The sequence below is a fragment of the Anas platyrhynchos genome, chromosome 19, assembly GCF_047663525.1.
Source record: "Anas platyrhynchos isolate ZD024472 breed Pekin duck chromosome 19, IASCAAS_PekinDuck_T2T, whole genome shotgun sequence".
NCBI classification, from domain to species: Eukaryota; Metazoa; Chordata; class Aves; order Anseriformes; family Anatidae; genus Anas; species Anas platyrhynchos.
Window position 1 is genome coordinate 2,934,418 of NC_092605.1, and position 25,190 is coordinate 2,959,607.

At 52.2% G+C, this 25,190-nt stretch overlaps 1 protein-coding gene across 2 annotated transcripts in view; it reads left to right on the forward strand.

Moving 5' to 3' along the window:
• Nucleotides 1–3,147: 3,147 nt before the first annotated feature.
• RGS9 (regulator of G protein signaling 9) overlaps nt 3,148–25,190 on the forward strand; it is a 33,694-nt gene continuing 11,651 nt past the window's right edge. The window contains exons 1-13 of one of the 2 annotated variants that reach the window (XM_072025895.1): nt 3,148–3,152; nt 4,121–4,218; nt 9,479–9,575; nt 10,511–10,570; nt 12,192–12,242; nt 12,408–12,514; nt 13,290–13,341; nt 14,344–14,402; nt 14,795–14,871; nt 16,606–16,687; nt 17,067–17,129; nt 22,445–22,474; nt 23,110–23,171. In XM_072025895.1, coding sequence (XP_071881996.1) covers nt 4,156–4,218; nt 9,479–9,575; nt 10,511–10,570; nt 12,192–12,242; nt 12,408–12,514; nt 13,290–13,341; nt 14,344–14,402; nt 14,795–14,871; nt 16,606–16,687; nt 17,067–17,129; nt 22,445–22,474; nt 23,110–23,171 — 803 coding nt within the window. In that variant the 5' untranslated portion in view covers nt 3,148–3,152; nt 4,121–4,155. Of the gene's footprint in view, nt 3,153–4,019; nt 4,219–9,478; nt 9,576–10,510; nt 10,571–12,191; nt 12,243–12,407; nt 12,515–13,289; nt 13,342–14,343; nt 14,403–14,794; nt 14,872–16,605; nt 16,688–17,066; nt 17,130–22,444; nt 22,475–23,109; nt 23,172–25,190 lie in introns of those variants that run through there. The other variant, XM_038165222.2, reaches the window with a different exon arrangement.

The window sequence follows — 25,190 nt, forward strand, 5'->3', positions numbered from 1 at the left end:
AGCAAAACCACCTTCCTAACCCAGGATATCCTTCACCAGAGGTCAGATCTGCTTCACGATAGTCAGGTGTCTCCTAGGTCTACCTGTGCTTCCTTCAAGACTGCTTCAGTCCCTCATCAGCTCTCCCTGGCAGTCTCAGTTTTGCCCTTTTCCTTCCTCTTTTCCCTCTTTTTGTGTCACTCTGCCCACCCACTCTCCTTCCCAGTGACTTGCTGGAGCCTCTCCCTGCAGCCGCAGTGCTCCAGGCAGCTGCTTCCTGCTGGCCGTCCCCGGGCAGCTCCCTGTCACTGCTGCTGGCTGCCACCCCACTCCCAAATTTGTCACTTCTTTCTCTGATACTTGCGTTCCACATTTCCAGCTGTCCACATCTCCTAAGGGCTGGGCCATCCGTGGCCTCCCCTCAGTGCTGCCATCGCTCCTCTCCCTTTCACGTTCCCAGCAGTGGCCAAGCCCTTCAGAGCCTCCTAGGTGCATTGTTCCCAATCTCCTGGCAAACCAACATGGCCCTCAGGGTACTGCAGCGAGGGAAGGGCTATTCCTGCTCTGAGGATGACAGATTTCCATGGAGAGGAGACTGAATGTTAGCCGGCTCAGCAGGAGAAGCCAAATAGCTCTGTCCTGCATCAGGTGTGAGCGAGCCCAGCTGCATCCTCTCTCCCAAGCAGCCAAGTTTCATCTCCAAGGCAGGGTGCACAAGGTTTTTCTGTTTTCCTTTTTTTTTTTTTTTTTCCTTTCCCTTTGACACTTCTTAACTTAGCATTCCTGTCCCTGGAAAGTCCAGGAGTGATGGGAAATGAATGCTTGCTGCCCGTTCCTGCTCACAGCTCTTCCCATGCGGCAGCTAAGGAAGCCTCTCACTTGGAGTGCGTGTGCCCTGCCACACAGGACAATGGGCTGGGGAGATACTGCTTCAACCATTGCCTTATTGGGAGACCTGAGATTAAGTCATGCCTCTCTCTCTGCCAAGTTTGCACTCTTTTTTTTTTGATAAACTGCTTTGAAATCTTCCTGGAAGGAACTGCGTACCGAAATTCAGCCTGAGCTTGACACACTTGCAGGGCCATTCTCACTGATTCATTTGCGTTACTCCTTCCTTCCCCTCACCGCCGGCCCCTGTTTCCTTAGATAGAAAGGTAGTTACTCACCACATGCCTTTTGTGTTGCATGATGAACTTCTGATGTGTGAAGAAGGGGCAACCACGTAGGAAATGTGATCTTTAAACCTGGGGGGATTCCACCTGCAGCGCTTTCCACAAGAGAAAGCGACAAGAATTGTTGCTTCATCTGGTGAGAGTGAAAGTTACCCACAGGGACTTCACAAGGAGGACCAGAAGATACAGTTTAATTCTGAGCAGACCTTTCCCTGTGTGGAACAGGTCAGGAATAACACAGGGAACCAGAAATTAGTGGGAAGGCAGGGAGCCTGCAAGGCTTCTGCCAGCCCTCCGTCTGCTACTCTGCCCCGCTGTCCAAGCCCATTGCTTTCCTGACTCACAAATTCACACAAATAACTGCAGGACTGTATCAGGGACAGTAAATGTCTCTCCGTTCTCCACCAGTGAGGGTTTTGTCATTAAAGCCCAGGGCTGTCTGCCCTTTACAAGCTTGTCTAATCAGCTTTAGATGCCTCGTGCTTCACGTGGCAAATCTGCCATGGTGCATTAAGAGCTGGGGTAATTCACCTGGGCAGCAGGTGAAGCGCGGCTCATCTCTGATCTCTGTGTTTGCTGGTTTGTGTCATTTCCAGATGTTATCATCGCTGAATTTATATTGGGTGTTTTTCTAACAAAGACACGAGGTAGTTTTGTAACAGGCAGAGACGTGCTCATAAGTTTTATTTGAGCTTGTCAGGGAAGAATAGAAATTGAAAAAATCCAAACCTGGGCTATGAGGAGGGTGTCAGGGTGGGACAGCAGGGTATAACATTGCCAGGAGCTTCAGGGCTCGGCAAGGTTAGAGCTCCCACCTGAGCTGGAGCTCCTTCCAGCTATTTCTCCTGGATCTCCTGCAAGGAAGTTTTGGTTTGTTTTTTTTTGAATTCATGGGTAGCCCCAGTTTTCAAAAGTGTTTCTCCTAACTAAGACACCTAGATGCCTCAATGACACATGTAAAAGCAGTATTTTGGGGTGAAATGACTGGTTTTGTTCCTCTGCATGGGGTGCATGCAGTTGGTGGTAACTAATCCTTTATTTAGGCCAGTGTTTGTGTCTCACCTGGGCTGCTTCTGGGTCCTGCAGGGGGGCAGCGCCAAGAGCAGTTCAGAAAAAAAAAACATCTGTAGTTTATAAAGAGTTTTCCCAGTTGGCTTACAAAACCAAGAAACTGAACTACATCTTTTTGAGTGTCATTTACCCTGGTATCATGTCCAGGAGTTACAGACATCCTATTCTCCTGCTGATATCTGTCTCACTTTTGTTCGCTACCACCTTCAAAATGCCTGCACGCTTTCACTGTTTTTTCCCTTTATTGTTGGACTCCCCTTGTAATTCCCTCTCTCCTGTTTGCCCACAGAACAGGCAGTGCCACCAGAGTTTCTGTCGTCTTGGCAGTTTCGGAGGGCCTGAGGATCTGAGGATTTTGAGAAACCCAACAGCAACTCAGCACTTGAATTAGGAGGCACTGCAAGCGCGTGCAGAGCTCTCCTCCTGCTCCTTCTGTCAGGCAGCTGATGCCTTGGAGCATGAGGTAGGCTAACTTTGATACGAGCGTGTGGAATGCCAGAGGTTACTCATCGGCATCAAGTTAGCAAGCAGCACAGACCGCAGCATGGTGGAAAAGCCTCTGGAAAGTAAGGAGTGTCTGCGAGCCAGTGGCTGCTGTGACTCACGCGGGGATTTCACATGGGAATGGCTCCAAGCAGACACAGGAGAGGAGCCTTCCAAAGCGCTGGCTTGTTCAGACGCTGTGAAAGAACAGAGATGGAGATAAAACTTCCACGAGGGCAGCAGAGCAACGCCTGTGCCTTCAGGGTGTCGGTATGAGGGGAGGAAGCTCTGTTTGAGCCAACGTGCTTTCCTGAAGCACATGAGCACAGCGTGGCATGTCGGAGCTGTCACAAAGTGTGGTGGAAATGGACCTGCAGTGTGTGGCTTTACTCACGCAGCACCTATAGGTGTGCAAGGACAAAAGGCACCGTGCCCACCCGGCGGGCAGGAGACCCAGGGGATGCCCACCCTGAGCCCTGGCACCATCAGCTGCGGTGTGTGGGGTGTCCCAGCCCCCTGTGCTCCCCAGCAGCAGGAGGAAATTCCGCCCTTCACCCGAGCGACCCCACAAACCCCGCTCACAGTTTCCAGCGCTGCCATCATGTCCTGATCCCCCACCCAGCAGTGTGAGTCGGTTGCCTCGCGAGGAAGCGCCCCGTAACCCTGCGGGCTTCCTCCGGGCACCGTTACTCACCCTTTCCTCGCATGACAAATCCACCCAAGCCCCAAAACCACGCAGGCAGGGCCGGTGACAGCTGCTGCCATTCAGGGCACGAGTGCCTGAGCCCCTGCCTGTGGCCACAGCACCCTGCGTTACCCCCGCCAGGAGCGTTTTGGGGAGGGTTTCTCCCTGATTCTATGATGGGAGCGCTGCGTGGGGGCTCTGCAGGGAGCCTGCTGGGGACAAATCCCTGCCTGCCCCCCACGCCTGGCCCCCAGAGCCCCCCAGGAGCAGCCCCCAGACCCCAGAGACCCCCAGGGGCAGCCCCCAGAGCCCCCCAGGGGAAGCCCCCAGACCCCAGAGCCCCCCAGGAGCAGCTCCCAGAGCCCCCTAGGGGCAGCCCCCAAACCCCAGAGCCCCCCAGGAGCATCCCCCAAAGCCCCCAAGGGCAGCACCCAGAGCCCAGCACCCAGAGCAGAATCCGACCCTGCCCAGGCCACGCCCACCCGCGCCCAGACCACGCCCCCACACCCTAAGACCACGCCCACCATGCTGAGGCCACGCCCCCCTCCCGCTCCCCACTAGCGCCCCGAGGCGGCAGCCGCGCCGCCCCTCGCCTCTATGCAAATGAGCCGGGGGCGCGGCGGGCGCTGATTGGCTACGACGCGCGGCGGAGGCTCCGCCCCCTTAGGGGGCCGGGAGGCGGCGGTGGCGGGGGGCGGCGGGGGGCAGGTGCTGCCCGGCGGGCACGGCTCGGCTCGGCTCGGCTCGGCCCCGCTCCGCTCCGCAATGACCGTCACACGGCTGGACCAGGGGCAGCGCTACCGGCCTCGGATGGCCTTCCTGAAAAAGGTGAGCTCACAGCCCGCCTGGCAGCGCTGGGGGTTACGCCGGGCTTGTATTAAGCCATGTCGTGACATGCGATGCCGTGTCGTGACATGCCATGCTATATCGTGCCATGCCATCCTATGCCATGCCATGCTCGAGGCAGTGCTCTCAGATGGTCCAGGCAGGGGTCCCCGTATCCACCCCACGCCCAGCCACCCGAGCATCCCGCCAGGCTGCGGCTCCCCGGAGCCTTTTTGGGGTCCCGTCCCCATCCCCGGGGCCGGGACCTGTTGCGGAGCCACCTGGAGCCCTGCTGGCACCCGCCCGGTTTGGGGTTAGGGGGCTGGCGGCGAGCTGGTCAGAAGTCACAGGGGAAAAGAAATCTGCAATTTTGATTTATTTATTTAGAATTGCTTCAGATGAATTACTGTGACAGTTTTTCTCCCTCTCCTATGTGTTTCCCCAAAAACCGTGTCATTCCCTAGGGGAAATCCCATCGCACATGGTGCCCGGCCGCCCACTTCTGCTCCGTGTTACGGCCTGCGGTGCGTTCCCAGTGCTCCCAGCCCCTGCCTGCTTCCAGGGCACACATCCTGGCCAGCAGCTTGCTCCCTGCCTCTTTCCACTTTTTCCTTTTCCAGAAACGAGCGTATTTGTGACCAGAAACAGTTGAAGGAGTGGGAAGACGCATGCCCACGCGTTTGGATGCGATGTGTAATCTTGTAAAGCATTCAGTGTTTTTTTTTCCTGCAGCATTCATTCAGAAGTGTAACCGGTTTTAGCGCAGCTGCTATCTGCCGAGGTTTCAGAAAGCAGAGTGTTAAGCTAGCTCCCCTGCCACCCACCTCTCCTGCCCGTGGCTTATCTTGTTGAGTGGAATTAGCTGGATGCCCAGCGACGAGCACAGCCCCCAGCCGCTGCTCGAATCACAGCTCTCCTGCAACGCCCCCGACCTGAGGAGCTGGGGAGGTTCTGGGGGAAAAAGGGGGGAAAATTGAGGCTGTTCAGCGCTCAGGTGAGAGCCCGGCACAACAAGAGCCCCCCCGTGCTCCTCTTACTGGAGGAAGCAAGGAGGAGATTTTCTTCGGGGCTGTGTCTTTCGAGGTAAATTCGGCTGGGGAGCCCTGCCGGAGGAAACACGCTGGGCCAAACTCTGCACTGAGTAACACCCTGCGGGGTTTTACGCAGGAGCGCGGAGGAGAAGCTGTGTGCTTTGGGAAAACCTCCCCCAGCTGTGCTTCAGCTGCTCCACGGGGGTGTAGCCATCCTCGCAAAGCGCTCGGAGTTCCTCAGGTGAGCAGAGCTGTTCAAGCACAGCAGCTCACTGAGCAGCAGAGGATTCGAGGAGTTCTTGCTCTAGCCCTTAGGAAGGGGAGCTCCTGGACGGTCAGCAGGCCAGCTTCGGCTCTCACCTCTGCTTCCCTTCCTCCGCTTTTTCTTCCAGACCTCAGGGAAGCTGTGGATGAGCCTCAGCTCTTACAGTACCTGTGCTGATGGCTGTGGCCCCGGGGCACAGCCCTGCCACCCCGCAGACCTTTCGTGACTGTCCCCGGTGGGATCCAAGTGCCTGGCATGCCTCCAGCGAGCGCCTTGCGGGCTTAGAGCCTCGAGGAGCTAAAATCCTGGAGAGAAGCTTTGTTAATTGCTTAAGTCCGGGCTCGTGCTTTGCCACCAGCTGGCACGGATGCCGTAGCTGTGGTTCGTGCCAGCAGCACAAGGGGTTTCCTGCATTGCTGGGTGCCCACGGGTCTGTGCTGTGTCCACGATGTGTCTCCAGCAGGACTCTCATGGCCAGAGCAGTCCCATGGTCGGTCAGGGGAGATAAAAAGGAGTTTGCTCTGGGGGTGGGCAGCGCCGTGTACCTGCTGTGGGGCTGCTCTGCGGGCCTCGCTCTTCGTGTCTGACCCCCAGGGGAACCAAGGAGCCCCCCAGGGCTCTGTGATGCTCCCCACAAAATGCCCGTGACTGATGCTTAGGCTGATTTATTACATTTTTTTTTTTTCCTAAACTGCCAAGAAAGTCCCTGAGGACAGGGAGAAAGCCCCCAAAAGGCACATTTCAGGCCAGATGCTGCGATGGGACTTTGCCTGGGGCCGTGCTCGCTGGCAGCTGGTGGGCTGTGTGCTTTTCCTTGCTGTGCCACAGGAGCTGCATCGTGACTCAGAGCTGGTGGGTAGGGTTTGCTGGATTTGCCTCTGCCTCCTCCTTGCTCTGGTCCCTGGCGGCCAGGCGGCTCCTCCTGGACCTGCAGCAGGGCCAGGGGCTTCTCATCCCAGCACCCTCATCCCACAGAGGCTCTCCAGCTTCTCTTCATCCCCCTGGCCGTTTCCAGCGGGGTGTTAGTGCTGGAATTGGGGTGTCACTGGAAGGAGCCCTTCAGGAGGCTCCCGTTTACCTGAGGCCCCATACGCTGCTGGAGCTGAGCTGCCAGGAAACCTGTGGGTGGTGTGATGCCCCGTCTGTGGGCACAGGAGAGCCCCTTCCTCATTCCCCATGGTCTCCTAGGGACGAGAAGCTCATGCCCTGGTGAGGCCAGGTGCACAGCTGCCCTTTGCTTTGGGTTTGCTTCCTTGTGGGTTTAATTAGCAGTGGGGTTGGCGGCCTGATGGGGAAGGGCAGAGGCAGCCACAGCCCTCCTTTCCCCAGTTACAGCCTCAGGGTGTGTGTGTGTGTGGGGTGGGAACAGGTCTCTGGCCCTCAGCTTTGGCTAAGGAAAAGCAGGAAGTTTTAGCTGGGTAACAAGGGACTCTTCTTTTCTTTTCTTTTATATTTTTCCTGATCATCACCAAATATGCAAAGCAGGACTGTTGTAAACAGAAAAAAAAATAATGGAGTTAGCCTTCCGAGGCTGGAGTAACGAGGGAAGCGTGTGCTGCTACCTGGGGAGCGGGGCAGGGAGGTGTTTGGGGTTTTTTACAGGTGGTGCGAGGCACTGGGGGGGACCAGAGCTGGGCACACGGTCACAGCGGAGGCTGCAGGTGTTTAATTCCAGCACCAAAGCTGCTGGAAAATTCCTCATCTTTCCATCCGAAGCACATCAGCTGCCGGTGAGCACCTCGCAGGGAGGCCCCTCTCCATCCTGGGGGCTCCCGAAATGCTTTTTCTTACTGCTGCCGGCTTGGAGAGCTTCGCTCTGCACATCACAACCCCGCTGAGCGGTCGGGAGGCAGTTTTCCTGTTGTCTTCGCTGCGGTTTTTGGGGTGACGCCGCCCCCGTGCCGATGCTCCGGCTGGCCCGGCGGGACTCCTCGGCGGGGTTCGAACCTTGTGGCAGCTCGGTGCTCGAGGCGAGCTTGCTCCAGAGCCCGGCTCCTCTCGTATTTACCTCTCTGCACGTCCCCCACCCATCGACCGAGGGCAGGAAGTGGCTTCTCGCCCTGCAGAGCTCAAACCAGGCGCTGCTTCCCCGGCCCAAAGCGTGACAAAATGGGTGACAGCCCTTAGCAAAGCAGGGAAATATCCTCGCTGGGTTTTAACCGGGCCTCCCGCTGGCGGGCTCCTCGTCTCCAGCAACCTGGAATGAGCTGGGCTTCCCTTGGGAGAAGGGGAAGAGGCAGGCTGAGCTGGGGTTTGCCCGCTGTGCAGCAATTTGGTGGCAATGAGCAGCCTGAATTTACCTCCCGGTGTCCCTGCGGGGTGAGGAGATACTGCCTTGCAGAGCAGAGGGTTACAGAGAGGCTAAGGGAATTCCCCGAGATCCCCTGCATTTGCTTAGGGGGATCTCGGGGATTTGAACTCAATATGAGGTTCCTAAATCAGTGCCCTACCTGTGGGACCGTCCTGCTTCATCCCGTATTGTGTGGCTGCGTGGGCGCCTCTCCACGCCTGGTCTGGGTCTTGCTGAGGCTGAAATCGGGACCCAAGAGATTGCAGAGCCATGTGGGCTGGAGAGAGGGAGGACTTTCAGCTCAGAGTGAGTAAATTAGGGTCTCGCAGCTCTCTTGCACGAGAAAAGTCCCGTTCCTCATCCATCAGCTGAAGCTGAACCCACAAGTCTCAGATCTCAGAAGGTAACCAAGGAGGTGACGACTTTGTCCGTGCTGCATCTGGCCAAGATGGTGCTGTCACTGAAATAAATGGGTTCAGCTCAGTGGGTCAGTTAAAATGTCTTTAAAAAATCGTCACGTTGCATTGGTTTGGGTCTGGTTTTGCTATTTTGAAGTATTTTATGGGAGTATTTATATCGAAGTACTTGTGTGAGATGTTAGCAGCCCTCTCTGTTACAGTCATAATTTGCCACTGGCTTTAAACACAGTTGAAAATACATTTTTACTGTCAAGCCCAGATTGCATCCTGTCACTACAGCTTAAATCCTCGCTGAACTTGGCAAGCCCGGGGACCAAAGTCACTGTGGTGCCTGTGGAAACAATGCCCCTCATTGTGCCGGGGTGTCATCAAGTCCCGTTCATTAAATCCACTGATCCCAGCTAAAAAGCTACTGCCTCCCTGAATGGAAGTGCAGAGAGACTGAATCGGTCCTGGTGGGGCAATTTGGATTGAATATCTCCGGCAGCAGAAGGCAAAAGGAAGAGCATCTTCTGCAGACCCCTCACCTGAGCAGGAGGCTCGTGCTCCGTTAGGGTGTTGCTGTCAGGATGTGAAATGTAAGAGAAGGAAAATGCCTTTGAAAATCCCCAGCTGTGCTTCCTCAGGTTGGGCCCTTCTCGTCTCCCCGGGGCTCTCGCTTCTTGCTCAGCCCCACAGCAAAGCACGGGGCTTTTCCCGGTGCTCTTCTTGGTTGTTCTCTGCAGACCAGAAGCAGAACCTTTGCTGGCTGGGTGATGGCCAAAATATTGCTTGTTTTCTCGGTGCATGGTGCAATACCTACAAATGTGCACAGCTGGGGTATTTTTGCAACAAAAGCAGCTTTCCAGATTTTATTTCCTTCCTTTTTTTTTTTTTTTTCCCTTATTGCCCCAGCCAGGAGCCCACTGAACCAGAGAAGAACTTTGATGGGTAGCAGAGATTTCTGTCAATAAAAGAAAAATGTGACGGTGCTAGGCCTGTTAAAAAAATAAAAGAAAAGCTCAGAATTTTTTAACATTTCTCTCTCATGGCGTGGTTAGTTCCTGTCCCTCGTCTGCACACCCTGCCTGTGCATGTGCTGTCTGTAGGAGGCAGTGACACTGAGTCAGCACAAAAGCTGACATCGGCTTTTGTAGGAGGAGTAGGAACCCTCCTGGAAAGGGGAGGTGTTGAGGTGTTGCATCCATTCCTGGGATGCTGCTGGGAGCTGCAGTGGTGCTGAGCTCCCTCCTGTAACCCATCCCATTATGTGTTGCAGATCGAGGCGCTGATGATGGAGATGCAGAACCCAGACACGGGCATCAAGACACAGACGCAGAGGGTGATGATCACCAACATCCCCCATGCCGTGGCAGGTAAGAGCTTCTCTGGGGTCCAGGCCAAAAACTTAATCATGGAAAAACTGTGTGTGCAGGCTCCTTGGCCACCACTGGGTTATTGCTTCATGGGGGCACATTGGAGCCCATGTTCCCAATGAATATTTGCTGTATGGCCCCTGAGATCTCCCTTTATCTTCCTCTCACTCGTGTCTTGTTTCATTCCTAGCTCTTTGAATAAGAGACACAGAGATTTCTAATCACACACTTTCAGCTATCTCACACGAGTTTCTCTTAGAGCAGAGGTGAACAGGTGCTGCAGCCTCCAGACCTGGAGTATTGCTGGCAATGCTGGGTCACAAATAAGGATAAATATTAAAATCTGATTAAAAGAGGCAGAGTGGAATCGAAATGAGATATCATGCTTCAGAAATGAGCAACAAGCAATTAGTCTCCCCTTTAACATTTTCTGATAATAATCATTTTTCTTCATCATGCAGGAAAAGAACAAAATATTCAGCCCACTCCTTTGCCTCTAAGTGACAGCTTTCCCTCCTTCAAGCAGGCTGGAGAAGAAACAAGACGTGGAGCTGGGTTGTGAGGTGTCATGTCTAGCGGTACAGGCAGCTCTTAGCACAGTCTCCTTTGTGCCTGCTAGCTTCTTTCACAGGGCAGCAGCAATGCACCACCAGTATCTCTGCTCCCTGTTCTCCAAGCCTCCACAAAAGCCCTTGTGGGGGACCTTCCACTATAAATATTCACACATACTGAACCAATGTTTCCTCCTGATTTTTTTTTTTCTGCAGAACTTTGAAATTCAGAACACAAAATCCCCCTGAAACCAAAGAGCTTGCTGTGGGCAGATCAGGAGAGAGCTCAGCCAAATAGCTGAATTCATCCCGAGCATGATTGTGAAGCCCTGTAGGCTCTGCATTTTGTTTGCCCTGTTTGTTTTTTTTTTCCCTTAAATGCAGAAGCAGAGGCACAGAGGTTTAAGGCAGTTGCCCATGGATCCAGTCAGAGTCAGTCAAAGGGTAAGGAGAAGTTGGGTGAAGCTCATTCTCACGAGCATCCTCCACGTGTTGTAGCATATCCAGAGCCTGGCTCACACAGCTGTCGCACAGCAGACCTTGTTGGGGTGCTCTGCATCTGCAAAAGACGTGTTCTTGCCTCCCCTAGCCCTTACTGCATGGTTAGGGCAGAAAAGTTCCTCCTGTAGTGCAGATGACGTGCCAGCCAGACCAAGTGCAGAGGGAACAAGTACTTCTCCTGATGTCTGGCCGGTGTGAACACCACTTCCCAAAAGGCCGTGGCTGGCTGGTGTGGAGGGAAGATGCCCGTTGCTGCTCGTTGTCTTTGCGTGCCGTGGGCTTTGTTCTGCTTCCTTAGCCAGGCTTGCTGCACGTTACCTCTCGCACAAGTCATGCATTTTAGTCCAATTCTGCTAGGCAAGGGAGTTGCAGTCTCCTTGCACCACAGTCATCACTCTCTAAACTGTGATGGTTTTGGTGTTGCAAGAGTTGCATGTGTACTGGTTGGCTTCTGGGTGTTGCCTAAGAGACTAATTCGTTTTTAATAAAGGGATGGTGAAGACAGGAGGGTGATTCAATCAGTGGATGCAGGTGCACAGAGGAGAGCTCGGGTCTTTGCACGCAGGCAGCTAACTAGGTGGATTCAGCATCAGTAAAATGGCTTACAGCCGAGGAGACAAAGAAACGTTCGTGTTCAATGCGTGCCTTTGGGAGAAAAAGCTTACAGAGCGAGCTGTCTAGAAATGAGTGATGAGATAATCCTTTAATTTCATCTATTTCAGGAAGCAGGCGGTAGGATAAGAGCTCTAAGCCCCTATTAGAAAGCTAAGTCATCACTGCAATGTCAAGAAAGGTCAGCGTTTCGATCTGCAATCCTGGGAGACTTTTGGAGGAAAAGGCCAATAACTGATCAGGAGTTGAGTGCGTTTTCCTCTGGTCCTGTTTACGTGGAAGGAGGTTAATGCAATTTGCCTCCCAGAACAGAAAACTAAAACCAGTGGATGTTCGTGCTGACCGGGGTAGGACTGACCAAAGCCAGAGGGAGATGGAGAGTTTGTGAATGCAGAGATCTTGTTTGGGTTTCACGTGGCCTGTTACTGCTGCAGCTTGGATCTCAGACCTGGATACCCTTCTGCTCTGAAACTTGTCTCCCTTAGAGGGCTGGAGGGGACCGGTCACCGGGCTGTTATTACAATCAGGACAGGACCATGCTCTGTGAACCCGGAGATGCTTTGCAATGAATCTTTCAAGGCAAGATTTGCAAAACAAGGGGCACTTCCCTTTTCCCGTGAGTGTAAGTGGTTGCACCACCCAAGTCACCCAGTGGTTGGGGTTTAAGCGTTGCTCAGGCCGTGTGTGCTTCTGTACACCTGAGTGTGTCCTCCTGAGTTTGCTGCCTGCCTCGTGCTCCTGCTCCCAGACAAAGACTGACACCTACATGGTCAGGAGAACGGCAGGATGACAGCATGGCCAGGGAGATATCAGCCGTGATATTTGCAAGAAGGGGTCTGCGCAGTCCCTGGGCTCCAGGGACAGCGGTAGGTGAGGAGTGGAGAGGTCTCCTTTTGGCCTGCAGATTGCACACTCCTGCTTTCGAGTGCCTGATGTGTTCTCTGCTTTACAGGTAACGACATACTGCAGTGGATTCTCCAGCGTCTGCAGATCACTGATGAAGGTGGGTAGAAATGTAAAAAGTGATGTGCAGATTTGAGCTGTAAAACTTTAAGATCTGCATAGACAAAACCTCCTAGATGAATTCTTCTCTCCTGAGTAGCAGCTCACTTCCAAATTCCAGCTCAGTGTTTCCGTGCAATCAAACATCTGCCTTCTCTGTTTTCAGAGGCACTACACCTGGGGGACCTGTTCGTCAAATATGGGTACATCTACCCTCTTCAGGAGCCAAAGAATCTCACCCTGAAGACAGATGGTAGTCTGTACAGGTTCCAGGTGAGTTACACCTTGTGTAAAGCGAGGGAGCTCAGCATGAGGTTTGGAAACAGGCTCCGAGGGCAGTTCCCCAGGAGCTGGAGCCACGAGGCCCTGTGCTGTAGCCGTGCGAATCACTCAGGGTATGGGAGGAAGGAAAAAGGGATCCACAGAGCAGCCTCAGACCAGTTCCCCCAGCCTGATGTCGGTGCTGGGTATCAGAGCACGGTTTACAGGCAAACCGTGATACTTCCTTTAACTAAATTAGTGTTCCTGCTCAGCTTTAAAATAGCTGTCCTTTCCTGCAAATGTATGCTTCCTTCCAGCTTTAATGCAGCAAGTGGAATCCGTGAGTGATTGTAGCATGGTGTGGGGAGGCTGAACAGTGAATGCACAAAACCCACAGTAAAGGTGGGGTATTATCGAGGTTCACGGCTGGAGAGCTTCCACTATGATGGGAAATTAGGGGTACTTTGAATGAGAAGTCTGTTCCCCTCATGCTGACAAATCTGGCTCCAGCATCTCGGTCCAAATGCCCAGGCAGCAGTGTAAGGTTGGCCACGTTGAGTGGCTGCAGGGCAGAAGTGGGGTTGGCATCAGCAGCCTGATGACCCCGATTCTTCTCCTGTAGCCGTCCTGCACCGCCGCGTGTGCTGACACCGCTAAGGAGCTCAGGTTCTCAGCGGGGCAGAGGAAAGGTTTCTTCTCCCTCTGGTGTGGGCAGTGCTGTGTGCTGCTTGGCATGAGTTCAAGGCTGTTGTGCACTAGCAAAAGGCTTGTTTTTTTTTTTCTGCAGACGCCGTATTTCTGGCCCACGCAGAGCTGGCCTGCTGATGACACAGACTACGGTACGTGATAGCGTTGTATGTGTCTAGGAGGGATATAACCAGTCCACGTGTTTGTGCTTGCAGTCCTGTGACCAGCCCTTAGGTTTTCTTTCATATTGTTTTGTGCACGGTGGTGTGTGATGCTGAGTGGAGGGAACGCTCTGGATGTGCACACCTTGCTGTGCCCTTGGTGATGTGACATGCTTAAACTCCTCTTACATTCCAACAAGTTCCATCAGACTGGAATACATCTAAAATGCTCTGCTGGGTACAGAAGACTTTAAACACAAGGTTAGATTTCCCTAAATCCTTAAGTGTATTTCTGGATATGAGCCCAAGGCTGTCTTCCTGAAGGTTCGGATCGAGCCCTGCATCCAGAGATGGTTCTTTCTGTACATCATGCACAGTGCCTGCCAATATCTCTTGACAGCTCTTCCCTATCAATCTTTTGCTGCCATGATGATGCCTTTTACTATTGGGCTGGTGATGAAACTATAGCTGATCAGCCTGATTTGCTCCTCTGGGCTGTGCAGTTCATGGATGAGTTTGTTTATGCCAAGATTGTCCTCTGTGGTTTTATCTATGTTGTGCTGTAGAACTTCTGGAAAAAAAGCACATTTTACATTGGAATGCTTTAAATAGAACTTGGAAGAAAACATTGGCCTGTAACTGGAAAACTTGGAGGCTGAACTCTAAGAAACCTCAACATCTTAAAGATTTGTCCCAGTATAGTTTGACCCCTGAAGCCCTGCCTGAGCTCCCAGAGGAGGAGGAGCTGCTGGTGGAAGGCACACGCCACCGTGGTTGCTCCCCACCAACACACTGCCTTGCGAAGTGCTGGTGACAAAGCAAAGCAGCAGGTTCATTTTTCTTCAGTGAGCTTTTGTGAGCTTGGAGCTCATGCCCAGGAGGGAATTATAACAGACCAAGGTCCCTGTGTTTTCCATGGGGGCAATTTATTAATTATTCTTGAATATGTTGGTCTAAGTATAGCTGACTGCTTGTGTGCTTCTCCATCCGCAGCAATTTACCTAGCAAAGAAGAACATTAAGAGGAAGGGGATTTTAGAAGAATATGAAAAGGTAAGGAGATGCTGTACTCATTCCACTGCAACCCCCTAAGTTGCTGTATAATTTGTAGCCCTCCATTGCTGTGAAAGGGGCATGGCAAAAATCATCTCTTTTCAATGAGGTGTTACTCCATTTGTGTCAAAAGCCAAAGCTGTGGAATTGAAATATTTGGCTAATGCAGAAAAATACTCTTAATTCAGTGACAATTTTAGCAGGAGTAATTGCTCTCCTTGCTATGGCATTTCAAATTGTTGCAATTCATATAATTACATTCAGAGCAATCCAGATTTTTTGGCTCAGTTGCCAGCCTGGCCTGGTGGAGCTATGGAGAGTGAAGAAAACCCCAGTCTGGGAGCACCTTATCCAGAATTTTCACACTAACTGCTTTTTCATTTTTATTCCAGGAACATTACAACATGCTCAATAAAAAAATAAACTACAAGTGGGATTTTGTTATTATGCAAGCCAAAGAGCAGTATAAGTGAGTTGACTTGCGTTCTGTTATTTGCATCACTGGGGAGGGTATGAGGAGGCAGAGCTTTCCTGTCTCGGTACACAGTTAAATTACAGCTTAAAGCATAAACTGCAGTTTTAAAATAACTTGCAAGTGCTCCTCAGGATGGTGAAATAAAGCTGCTGTTCATATTGGGCTGAGGGGTTCTCCATTGAACGTGGAAACTTTGCTCACTACACACACCACAAGTGCAGGATTTCAGCCGTTTCCAAATGACTGGACACCTCCTTGTGAAGTCTCACCCTCACCTGCTGCACCTGCATTTCTCTCCCTGCCTGACATTTGTCCACCAGGGACCAGGAATCGGTGTGGTTTGTCAGAGCGAGAGCACAGGGGTGGGAGCCCTTCCAGCTGACATAAGCACATGGCTCTTCACAAGTGTTTTTTGCACATGTACAAGTGTGAAAGGGGAGGCTGAGATGTTGCACCTGATGCGATTCCCTGCAGAAGCTGCTGCAGCATGCACGCCCCGTGAGGTACAGCTGCCTTTAGCTCAATGCCAAGGTTGTCCGTGAGCATTTGCAGGTCCGGCCACCAGCTATTACTGGGCTGTTTCAGTTACTGTTTGTACACATCTCACGGCAGAACGTCAGGCCTGAATCAAGAAGTGTTCCCAGCAGAGACTTCTGGAGAAAACTCTGAAATACATGCTTAGGCAGCGTGCCAGAACGACTTGATGTGGGGAGCTGAATCCGTCAGATTCCCAGGAAAGTCGGTGGAAATGAGATGGGATCGTTCCTTTGGAGATAAGATCTTGCCTCGTTCTGTGGCTTCCTTTTAGCATTTCTTACCTTGCAGCGTGCCATGCGCTGCCCCTGCCGTTCTGCAGCCGTTTCTGCCTTCGCTGGGATGGGAGCCAAGCCGTCAGCGTGCAGCTCATCAGATAACTGTCTCATTAAGCATGGCGCTGTTGCTCTTGTAAATTGAGGTCAAACTTGGGCTCAGAGATACCAAATGCCGTTCTGGAGGTGGATGCTGACACAGTGCCTGAACCAGTGGATTTGACGTGGCTGAGGCTGTTCGGTGGTGCTGAGCGGTGCAGAGCAGCCCACAGCCACCGCATTCGGCCACAGCAGGGTGGCCTCATGCAAACACCCCGTCGGGGATGCTCCCTTGCCCATGCTCAGCACTGAAATGTGCCCAGGGCTCGTCTGGGAAAAAATGAGTTGGTTCAGCCCCAAACCACGCTAGTTCCTCTTCTGCTTAATAGTAGAGATTGAGTTTTTTAGTGCCTGGGAACGCAGCTTGGCACTGCTTTCCAAATAATTTCTCTGAGAAATGTGCCTTTTACTGAGGGGTGCCAGGCTGGGTGTGGGCAGCATCTCTGCACAGCGCTGCTCAGGTACCGCACGGTGCCATCGGGGGTGGGTGGACACGAAGCAGCGGGGCTGGCTGCAAGCAGCGGGGGTTTCAGGGTGAAACCCGACCGCAGGGCTGGCTGCCTGATCAAAAGAGGATGTGTCTGCTTCCAGCTGAGCTCGGGAAGAAGACGATTTCTCAAAAGCTAGAAGCAGGGAGGAGAGGCAGTCATGTGCGGCCATGTGAACGGCGGGCGGCGTAGTCCAGAATTAGCTGTGCGAGGCTGTGGTCAGGAGCCTGATGCAGAGCTCCCATGGTGGGGGGGCTGAGGATGTGCCACCTTTGTCATCTTGATGTTTTTAGGGGAGAAACATTCCTGATTGCCCGTTCTTGGCTTTGCAGGGCAGGGAAGGAGCGGAAGAAGGCGGACAGGTACGCCCTGGACTGCCAGGAGAGAGCCTACTGGCTTGTGAACCGGACTCCTGTAAGTAGAGGATGGAGGTGTGTGGCTTTTATCTCAGCAGTGCCCTCTTAGAGCCCCTGGGACAAGCTCCTGCCTGCTAGGGGAACAGCCATGGTCACAGCCCCGGGGTGTGCACCCCACTGCAGGGAAGGGGTCAGCCTGGACCCAGTGTGAAATGTAGAGAGCCATGAGCAGAGAAAAAGGGGGCCATGGGGCAAACCTGTGCTGCTCGCAGCCTGCTCTGGGGCTGTGCTCCGTGCTCTCAGGTCAGAGGTTTTGAAGGTGAGAGCGGAGAGTGACGAGTGGCAGCCCTCAGGGCTTGGGAACCTCCCTGTACATTCGTGTGTCCCCCTGACTTTAAATCAGTGACAAAGCTCTGCTTGTTTCCTGCTCCTAACAGCCCGGCATGCTCGACGTCCTGGAGTATGGATTAGACCGTGCGACAGATCCCAATGAAAATAAGGTAAACCAGGTGAGGCAGCATTCGTTCACTGCTGGATTCGTTTGGGAGGACCCAGACAATGTCCCCGGGATGGTGTTTTTTGGTGGGAACGTGGGCTGTGCAAGTCAGCCCGGCCACGACAGCCAAATGTGCCAGAAGTTGAAGCTGTCTCATTGTCCAGGGTGTGGGGCCCTCAAAATAGGCTTTGGCAGCTTCTTCTGGCTTTGTCAGCTTCCATGACACATCCGTCGGTGTGTGTGTAGCTAGAGGAAGTGTTTTCTCTGCTGGTGAGGCTGAATTAAGGAATCCTCTGCCCGCAGATGCTGATTGCTGCCTTGTTGTTAGTGCTGAATGAACTCAGCGTGGGCTTGGGGAGTGTAAAGGACCAGAGGAAAGATTCGAGTTTAAAATAAAATGGCAGAATCCCTCCGTGGGGGTAAATGTGTGGCAAAAAGTTGGGGTGGTGGGTGGGAGACACAATAGTTGTGTGAGAATTCACATTGTGAGGCTGAACCATAAAGAAACACAATTAATGAACTGAGACTGTGGAGGCTGCAACTGGGTGGGACTGGTTTGGAGTCCACAATGAGGTGAACGCAGCTCGAGGAGGAGCTGGAGCTGATCTCCTGCTCCTTCCCCAGCCCTTTAAAGCGATCCTGTGTTTGTGCACTTAATGGTGTTCATCTGAAAGTGAAGCCAGAGCGTGTCTCAGCAATTAAATGCAAATGTGACTGCGATCACACTCGCTGCATTCCCACAACTTCTCATTTTTGTAACAGCCTTTAAACATCTCAACAGCCAGAGGCAGGATAATTGCTTTGGCCAACTGTGTTCTGTTACCATAGAGACTGAAAATGAGCAAAATGTAGGTTTGGGGTGTATTTTATTTTTTTTCTTGCTGTAAGTAGCAGCTGCAGAGAGCCCTTGTTTTTTGAGAGAGAGAGGGAAAGAGAAACAGAGAGAGAGAGAGAGAGAGAGAGAGAGCAGGAGGGGGGAAAGAGAGAAATGGAAGAGGAGTAGCCAGCTTCTCACCCACAGTTTTACAGCCGACACAAGAGGTTTTAGCTTTGCAAATAGCCTGAAAGCCCATAGGCATCCAAAAACCAAAAAAAAATCCAAAATCTGTGGACAGCCAAAAGCTCACACATATTCACCACTGGACTTGAAGCTTTTTTTTTTTTTTCTTTTTCCCTGCAGGCTGCAGAAAGCACAACAAACAGAAACACCTGTGGCTCAGCAGCCTCTGTTGAGCAGCAGGGGTGAATCTGTCTGTAAATTCGGACCTGGGCTGTATTTGTTTGTATCCCATCCCTTGCTAAGGCAGCAGGGAGTTTTACTGATGTTTTGTGTGGGCCCAGCCTCTTGCTCTGACATAGGTGAAACAACAGGAGCAGAAAACAAGTGCTTGAATCCAGCACCCATTTGTTGGATTTTTGACTCCGATCCCACTCGATACAGTTTGACTTCACTGGCCAATTAATTTACCTTTATCTTGACAGCCGAGAAAGAAAAGACTCCCAGTGATAATTCATTCCTGACATCAGGATGGCTTCTTTGAAGCTGCTAGTGGCAAGAACATCTCTTTTTCACTTGCCTCAGACCCTTTGGTGAGCTGCTCGCTCTAATTGATAGATAAACAGGCGCTCAGCCACACGTTGCACTCCTTCCAAGGGGACTTTCATCGCTGACCCGTGGGCACGCTATTACAATGAGTTAGGAGTTGTAGCTGGACAGGAGAAGCAAGGCAGCAATCGTTGTCCATTGATCAGCTAATTAAGGGCTGCTTTAGCCTTTTTTAACCCAGGTCTCGGGCTCAGGATGAAGCATTGCTGCTCAGTGAGTTACCAGGCAACTGCCAGAGCCCACTGGCTCTCCTGCCGGTGTGGCTTTTGCCTTCTTCTGTCAGCAGAAGGCCTTTAAAATGATGCTCTATCCTAGCCAAAATCACTGTGCTCAATTCAGGGACTCCTGAACGAAACACCCTGGTGTGCTGCATGCAGCAAACCAGCTGCAGCAGTTCCCTGTAGTCGCTGCTGACCTTCAATTTCCCCAGCCTCCGTCAGTTTGGCTGCCCCATAAACACGCGGCTTCCGCTGCATCCGTCTGGTGAACCAACGGGATCAGGAGCAAATGAACAAGATCGGGGGAAAAAACGGCTATTTGAAAGGAACCCAACATCTGGACTGCTCAAAGGCTGATTTCCAGCTGTTGGGGGGGGGAAACACGAGCGCAGCAGGGCTGTGTGTGTAGATGGGTGTGTGCTAGGTGCTGAATTTACCTCTGGAGTGCAGGGCTCCCAGCTGGCTGCCTGCAGGGAGGTTTGCACACCAAAAGGGGGGTTTGTGTGTGCAGAAGCAGCTGGCTGCATGCTCCAGTGCTGCTGCTCATTGAGAGAGGCGGTGCCTGCAGGTTTTTGCTCTGACTGGAGGAAAGTGAGCTGTGCAGGGGGGCAGGCTGTTGGTGCTGCCCCGTGCTTGGCGCAGGTGCTTTGCGCAGCGTCCTGCTGCTCATTTTTGCTGCTTACTGACCTGCAAGGGAGGCACTGCCAGCATTCAGGGAACAGGCAGACTGCAGGGTGATTCGACCAGGTCTAAAATTCCCTCTGAGCTCCATCTGGGCACACGTGAAAGCTGCTGTCCAGCTGTTTGCATCCCATGCAAACACCTCACAGCAGCCCGACGGGCCAAAACCCATCACCGTCATCTCCACAGCGTGGTCGGGACAGCCCACGCCGAGAGCAGAGGAGGTCTGTTATGCAGCTGGAAGCTAGCAGGGGACGTCCCAGCTCTCTGTAGGAGCTCGGGGCTCCAGCCACGTGGATCAGCCCTCGGCTTGGGTGCTGGCTGGCTCCCAGCTCCGCTTTGCAGCTGCGTGCACGGGGAGCGCTCAGCTGGCAGCAGAGCTGTGACGAGGCTGATCTGGGTCCCGGGGAGGAGGATGTGCTTCTAATGAGCATGTGGCCCTCGCCTGAGTCAGCCGGAGCTCTTTCACTAATTGCCATTTTGATTGGAAGCCTGCAGGGCTGGGGAGCTTATCCACGGTAATTGCGCTAAGTCACTCATTAAGCGCATTGCAAAATTAATCTCGTTATGAGAAATTACACTTTTGTTCCAAATGTGATTTCCTTCTAAATGGCAGAGGGCGGATGGGTGCTATGGGGCCTTGCTGCTGTCAGCAGCTGGGGGTCGGGGTGGGGAGTGCAGCGGGGACAACTGGCGGAGCTCAAAAGGAGACAGAGAATAGCCAGGGTCACGGTACCAGCAGCAAAGCTGGAAACGCTGCTGTGGGGAGCACTGTGGGAGGAAGGAAAATGAAATGATGTGCAGCCATGGGGTGAGAGCTGAGATCCTTCCCAGTTGCTATTGGTTTCAGAACTGGAGAGGGCTGAGCACAGCCAGCGCCTGCAGTCATCGGTGGGGTGATGGATGCTGTGCTCCGTGCTGGGTTCCTGTTTGAGTCCTCTCCAGTTCAATTTGTGACAACTGAGCCATGCTCAGCCCTTCTCATGCCATAGCCCCATTTTCTGTGCAGTCCCCACTCAGGAGCACCCCACCAAAGCCCCCCAGCTTCCCAGGCTGTCCAGCTCCTACCTGCTGCAGCAGGAGGGGGTCCTTGGTGTAGGATGCACCTACAAAAAATCTTTCCCTGTATGCAGATGTCTCATTAGCTTTTATTTTTTTTTTACATATGTACATATAACTTCTCTTCAGTGCTGGTGGTTTAATTTATTTCTGGCTCTGTGTAACGCTTAACTTACTGGGTTCTCTTTCTCTTTCCCCACAGCTATTTGTCTCGGGTGTGTGTGGTGTGCTGCGTGACTCTGAGACCCCTGTAGAAGACAAACCCAACCTAACAGCCTCGTGAGCTGCTGGCCAGCCGTTAGCCAGCATCCACCTCCTCACCCCTGCACCGCGCCTGCCCAAGGCACCCACCTGACAAAGCAGAAGAAGATATGAGGGGCCTTTTAAAATCCTCTAATGGTTTTGACCTCTTGGTTTTCCTAAAGTAAATGCCCCAGCCACTCTTAAGTTTCCTCAAACGGAACAGGTCAGCTGGCACTTTGGAAATCTGATGGGGCCTCACTTGTGTCTCAGGTTCCCCAAGCAGACAGTGAGCTCCTCTTGTGCAGGAATTAGGTGACCTGAAACAGAAAGTTCTCTAAAGAGGGCGTTTCTAGGACAGTGACTGCAGCTTGTTTCTCTGTGCAAGCAGGTGGCGAGGCTTTTTGGGGTTTGTTTTTTTTTTATTTTGACTTCCATTTCTACAGCATATCTGAAACAATAATGCTGCTGTAGAAATGGGGGGGAAGAAGAGGTGCCCGCACAAGAGCTTTCCTGGCGTCAGGGGTGCAGCTAAGCCGAGAAGGGTGAAAAGCTGCTCTGTAATCCTTGTGCCTTCCAGTTCTGAGGCTGTACGGCCTCTGTGGCCAACGATCCTGTTGTTGACCAAGAGCTTTGTACCCCGTTGATGTGTCAACCCCAAAAGGGGCAGCTCCGTGTGCAGGTTCCCTGCTGGGAAGGTGGGAGACGCAGGCTGCCTCTGGCATTTGCTGCCAGATGTTTCCTTCCTCACCACTCACAAACACTGTGCTTCCACCAGGCACTCTGCAGCCTGGTGTCTGCCACGGGGTTAATTGGCTGGGGTGATTCTGGGCCGCAGATTAGCTGCAGGACTCTTGTTGGCTAAAATGGGAGATGCAGAACTGAAAGGCTGCAGAAGCCTTTAAAGGCTGGCTGGGAGCATCACCGACTGAGCCTGTCTTTCGCTCTCCTTCCTCAAGTTTATTTCCCACAAAGTAACTGTGCTTCAAAGGAAGCTGGGTGAATAAACACCCTGCAGTTAATTTCTTGCCTTCAATTGCTTGCTCATTTGTGGATGACATCTAACACAGTCTGCGTTCCTCAAATCCCGACGTAAGCACCCCTTGCGCAGCAGATACTGCATCTGAGGCTTTTAATTGTGGTGTTTGTATTTTGCAATGTGTTGGTTCCTGTCTCCTTTAGCGAATATTGAATGATCTAATCTGTGTCTCGTAAACGAATCTATTTTAGCTACATTAGAATACCCCCTTAATTGAAGGCACACAGGCAGGCTGTGATGGAAGAAGCAACACTAAATAGTAAATAGAGCTAATGGCACGATTTACGGTGTGTGGATGCTCTTAGCTTTGATGATACCCTGATTAGCTGAGCTGCTGTGTTTGATTTTAATTGTAATGAGAATTAATTGGAGAGCACTGCACAAGAGCAGCCCCGCAACAGTGTTTTCATGTTTCAAAAAAAGGTGAGTGCAAGCACCCACCCCAATTTAATGGTTTTTGTTTCTTTATGTTACAGAAAAAAACAATGGATGTTTATAGGAGAGAGGTAACTAACCATTCCCTTATTTCTACACGTTCAGCCTGTATGTATTGCTTATTTCAGTATTGTGTGAGGGACCAAAGCCCCCTTTGCAGGGGATAAACTCTTTTTAAAAATGCCTGGGTTTGGCTGTCAGAGTCTCTGAGCTATGAAGCTTCCAGTCAATATGTTTTCAGGACGTTTTCTCCCACTACAGGCAGCCAGCAGCTCTCCCAGCGATGGGAAGGCTCAGCAAGAGCTGATAGCGGGGCTGAAATCCAATCGATCAAAATTAGTGGTGGGGAAATCATGGGAGCTACATCCAGCGGCGCCAGCATAGAGACAGCCAAGGATCAATGATAATTACATGCTAAATCATCCAGAGCGTTTCTAGGTGCCCAGAATGGTAGCTATTACCCAATTTTTATATAGCATGGAGAGTGGTTTTAATTACTTGCACATTGCAAAATGCTCTGGTGATATTTGCAATAAGCTCGGTGCAAATAGCCCCTTTGCTGTGAGAGCTGAGGGATTCTGTGATTCCGTGGGCATCCAGTGGGTTACTGGGAGGATGCCCTCCCCCAGCACTCAGGTTCGGATGGAGCTGGCCTCGTCTTCACATCTCCCTGCTCCTAACCACGGCTGTTTCTGATCCCTCTCAGATCATGTACTATCAGCAGGCCATCATGAAGTCCAGAGTGAAATCTTCCGTCTCCCTTGGAGGGTAAGTCCTGATTTCTTTCTGTCCACACCTTAATTAGGCTCCGGCGCTCATCTCTAGCGAGATGATTCAGCTCTGTTCTGGCAGCCAGTGACTCACCGGGGGAATCGATCCGGTGGCCACGCTCAGTGCTGTCTGCGTCCTGCCTGTCTGCGCCCGAAGGCACGAGGCAGAGGGGGGGCAGAGCCCCAGTCACGATGAAGAGCCCCTTGCAGCTAAGGGAGCTTTACTACAACCACCTGCAGAGCAGCTTCAGCCTCTCAGCTGAGCTCTCCTTTGAAATTGGCTCTGCAGGCTGGAAAAGCAGCTCTGGAGGCTGGCCTGCTGAGGTGCAGCCCTATGTCCTGTGCCTGTTCTGTGTGGGATGAGAAAGCAGGGAGACAGATCGACCCTCCTGGCCCCAGGATTCAGCCCCAGGGAGTGTTCCTGCTCAAAAGGTATCGCCCTCAGAAGGCAGCAGGGCTGGGGGAGTCTCTGATTAGTCTGCATTATGAAGGAACACACTTTCCTCCCCAGGAAAAGTCCAAGCAATTAATTAGCAAGTCCTCTTCTCAGTGGGAGTGTTTCCTGATCAGGTTTTTGATGAAGCCAATTAAGTGCAAAGCTCCCAGTCCTAGCGTTAGCTGCTGCTGCATTTGCCACGGGTGTTTCTTACCTGGAATCGTGTGTGCTGGGCAGCTCCCTGGAGGTGCAGTCCACATCCCCAGGCTGTTTCACATAGTCCTTGCCATCTAGTGTTTCCTATAAAACCTGAGATAAACACGATGCTCAGGCCTGTTAGACAGAAGATGAACGAAATTGGAGGAAGAGCCCAGGAAGCTGTACCATCTCCTGAGAACCACAGCTTGCAAGGCACCAGCAGCTCTGTTTCTTCACCTGTCACTGACTGCCTGGTTGCATGAAGTGCTCCTTGCCTCAATTTTCCAACCTGTGAGCTGGAGCTGGGGGCACCTGTCTGCCTTTAGGATTTTTGCAGTGCTTAACTGTTTGGCACAAACATTTTTTACACAATACTCCTTGTCTTATGATGGATAATACCCAGTGTCTGGATCAAAAACTCCTTAGAAAAGTTGGATCCCCACCTTGAGCTATGGGATTTGCTCCAAATCAAATTATTATTGATGAGGGTAAGATCAGCGAGTAGATAATATGCATGCATCAGAGCATTGCATTGATTTAGGAGGAGCTGCAAAGCACTCATCATTCAAAGGACAGAGCAATGTTACCCGAGTTGACAGGTTTAGATTTGCAGCTTGATTAGAATACATGGATCGGATTGAATTATGCAGGTGCTGAATGCCTTGGCATTTCGGATGAGAAGATAGGATCAAGCACTCCTGTGCCAAACCTGCGGTGTGCTTTGTGCAGTCGCATTGTAGAACCGAGGGATCTGTGCCAAGGTGCCTGTTAGCTACGGGCCCTTGGACAGTGCGCTCCCAGCTCTGAGCACATAAAAGCAGCTTGGCCTGGAAGGAGTTTTAAACAGAGAAACCAGAGGAATTTTTTTTCAAGAATGAAAAAGGGAGGAGAAAGCTAAAATTCCAGGACATTAGTGAAATTGGTTGTAATTACCAGTCTCGCCAGCCTAGAAGGTAGGAGAAATGTTTGTCTGGTTCCTGCTAGGGTAGGGAGATTTTTGCTTTGTGCTGAGCCCTCAGACTCATTTGCAGAGGAATGGGCTGTGTGGTAGGTGAGCAGTGGCACGGGGAAGCACCCAGCACCACCTCACCTCTCCCAGAGCTCGCTGGGCTCTCCCACACCCGGCCAGGAGGCTGCAGAGAACCCAGCCTGAGCAAACACCGTGCTTGCTTTCCTCTTCTTTGGCACTTCCCTCCTTGTAGTGTGTGGCACGAAACAGCACGGGCAGGCGATTCTCAGTCTGAGCTGCTGGCTGGAGAAGGAACCAGCACTCGTCTGGGGGCTCAGTCCCACTGCTTGAAGTGAGGAGGCAAAAAGGAGGGAGGAAAGACTGGGATTTCCCAGCACTTGAGCTGACAAAATCCCTGCTTTGAAAGACACTTG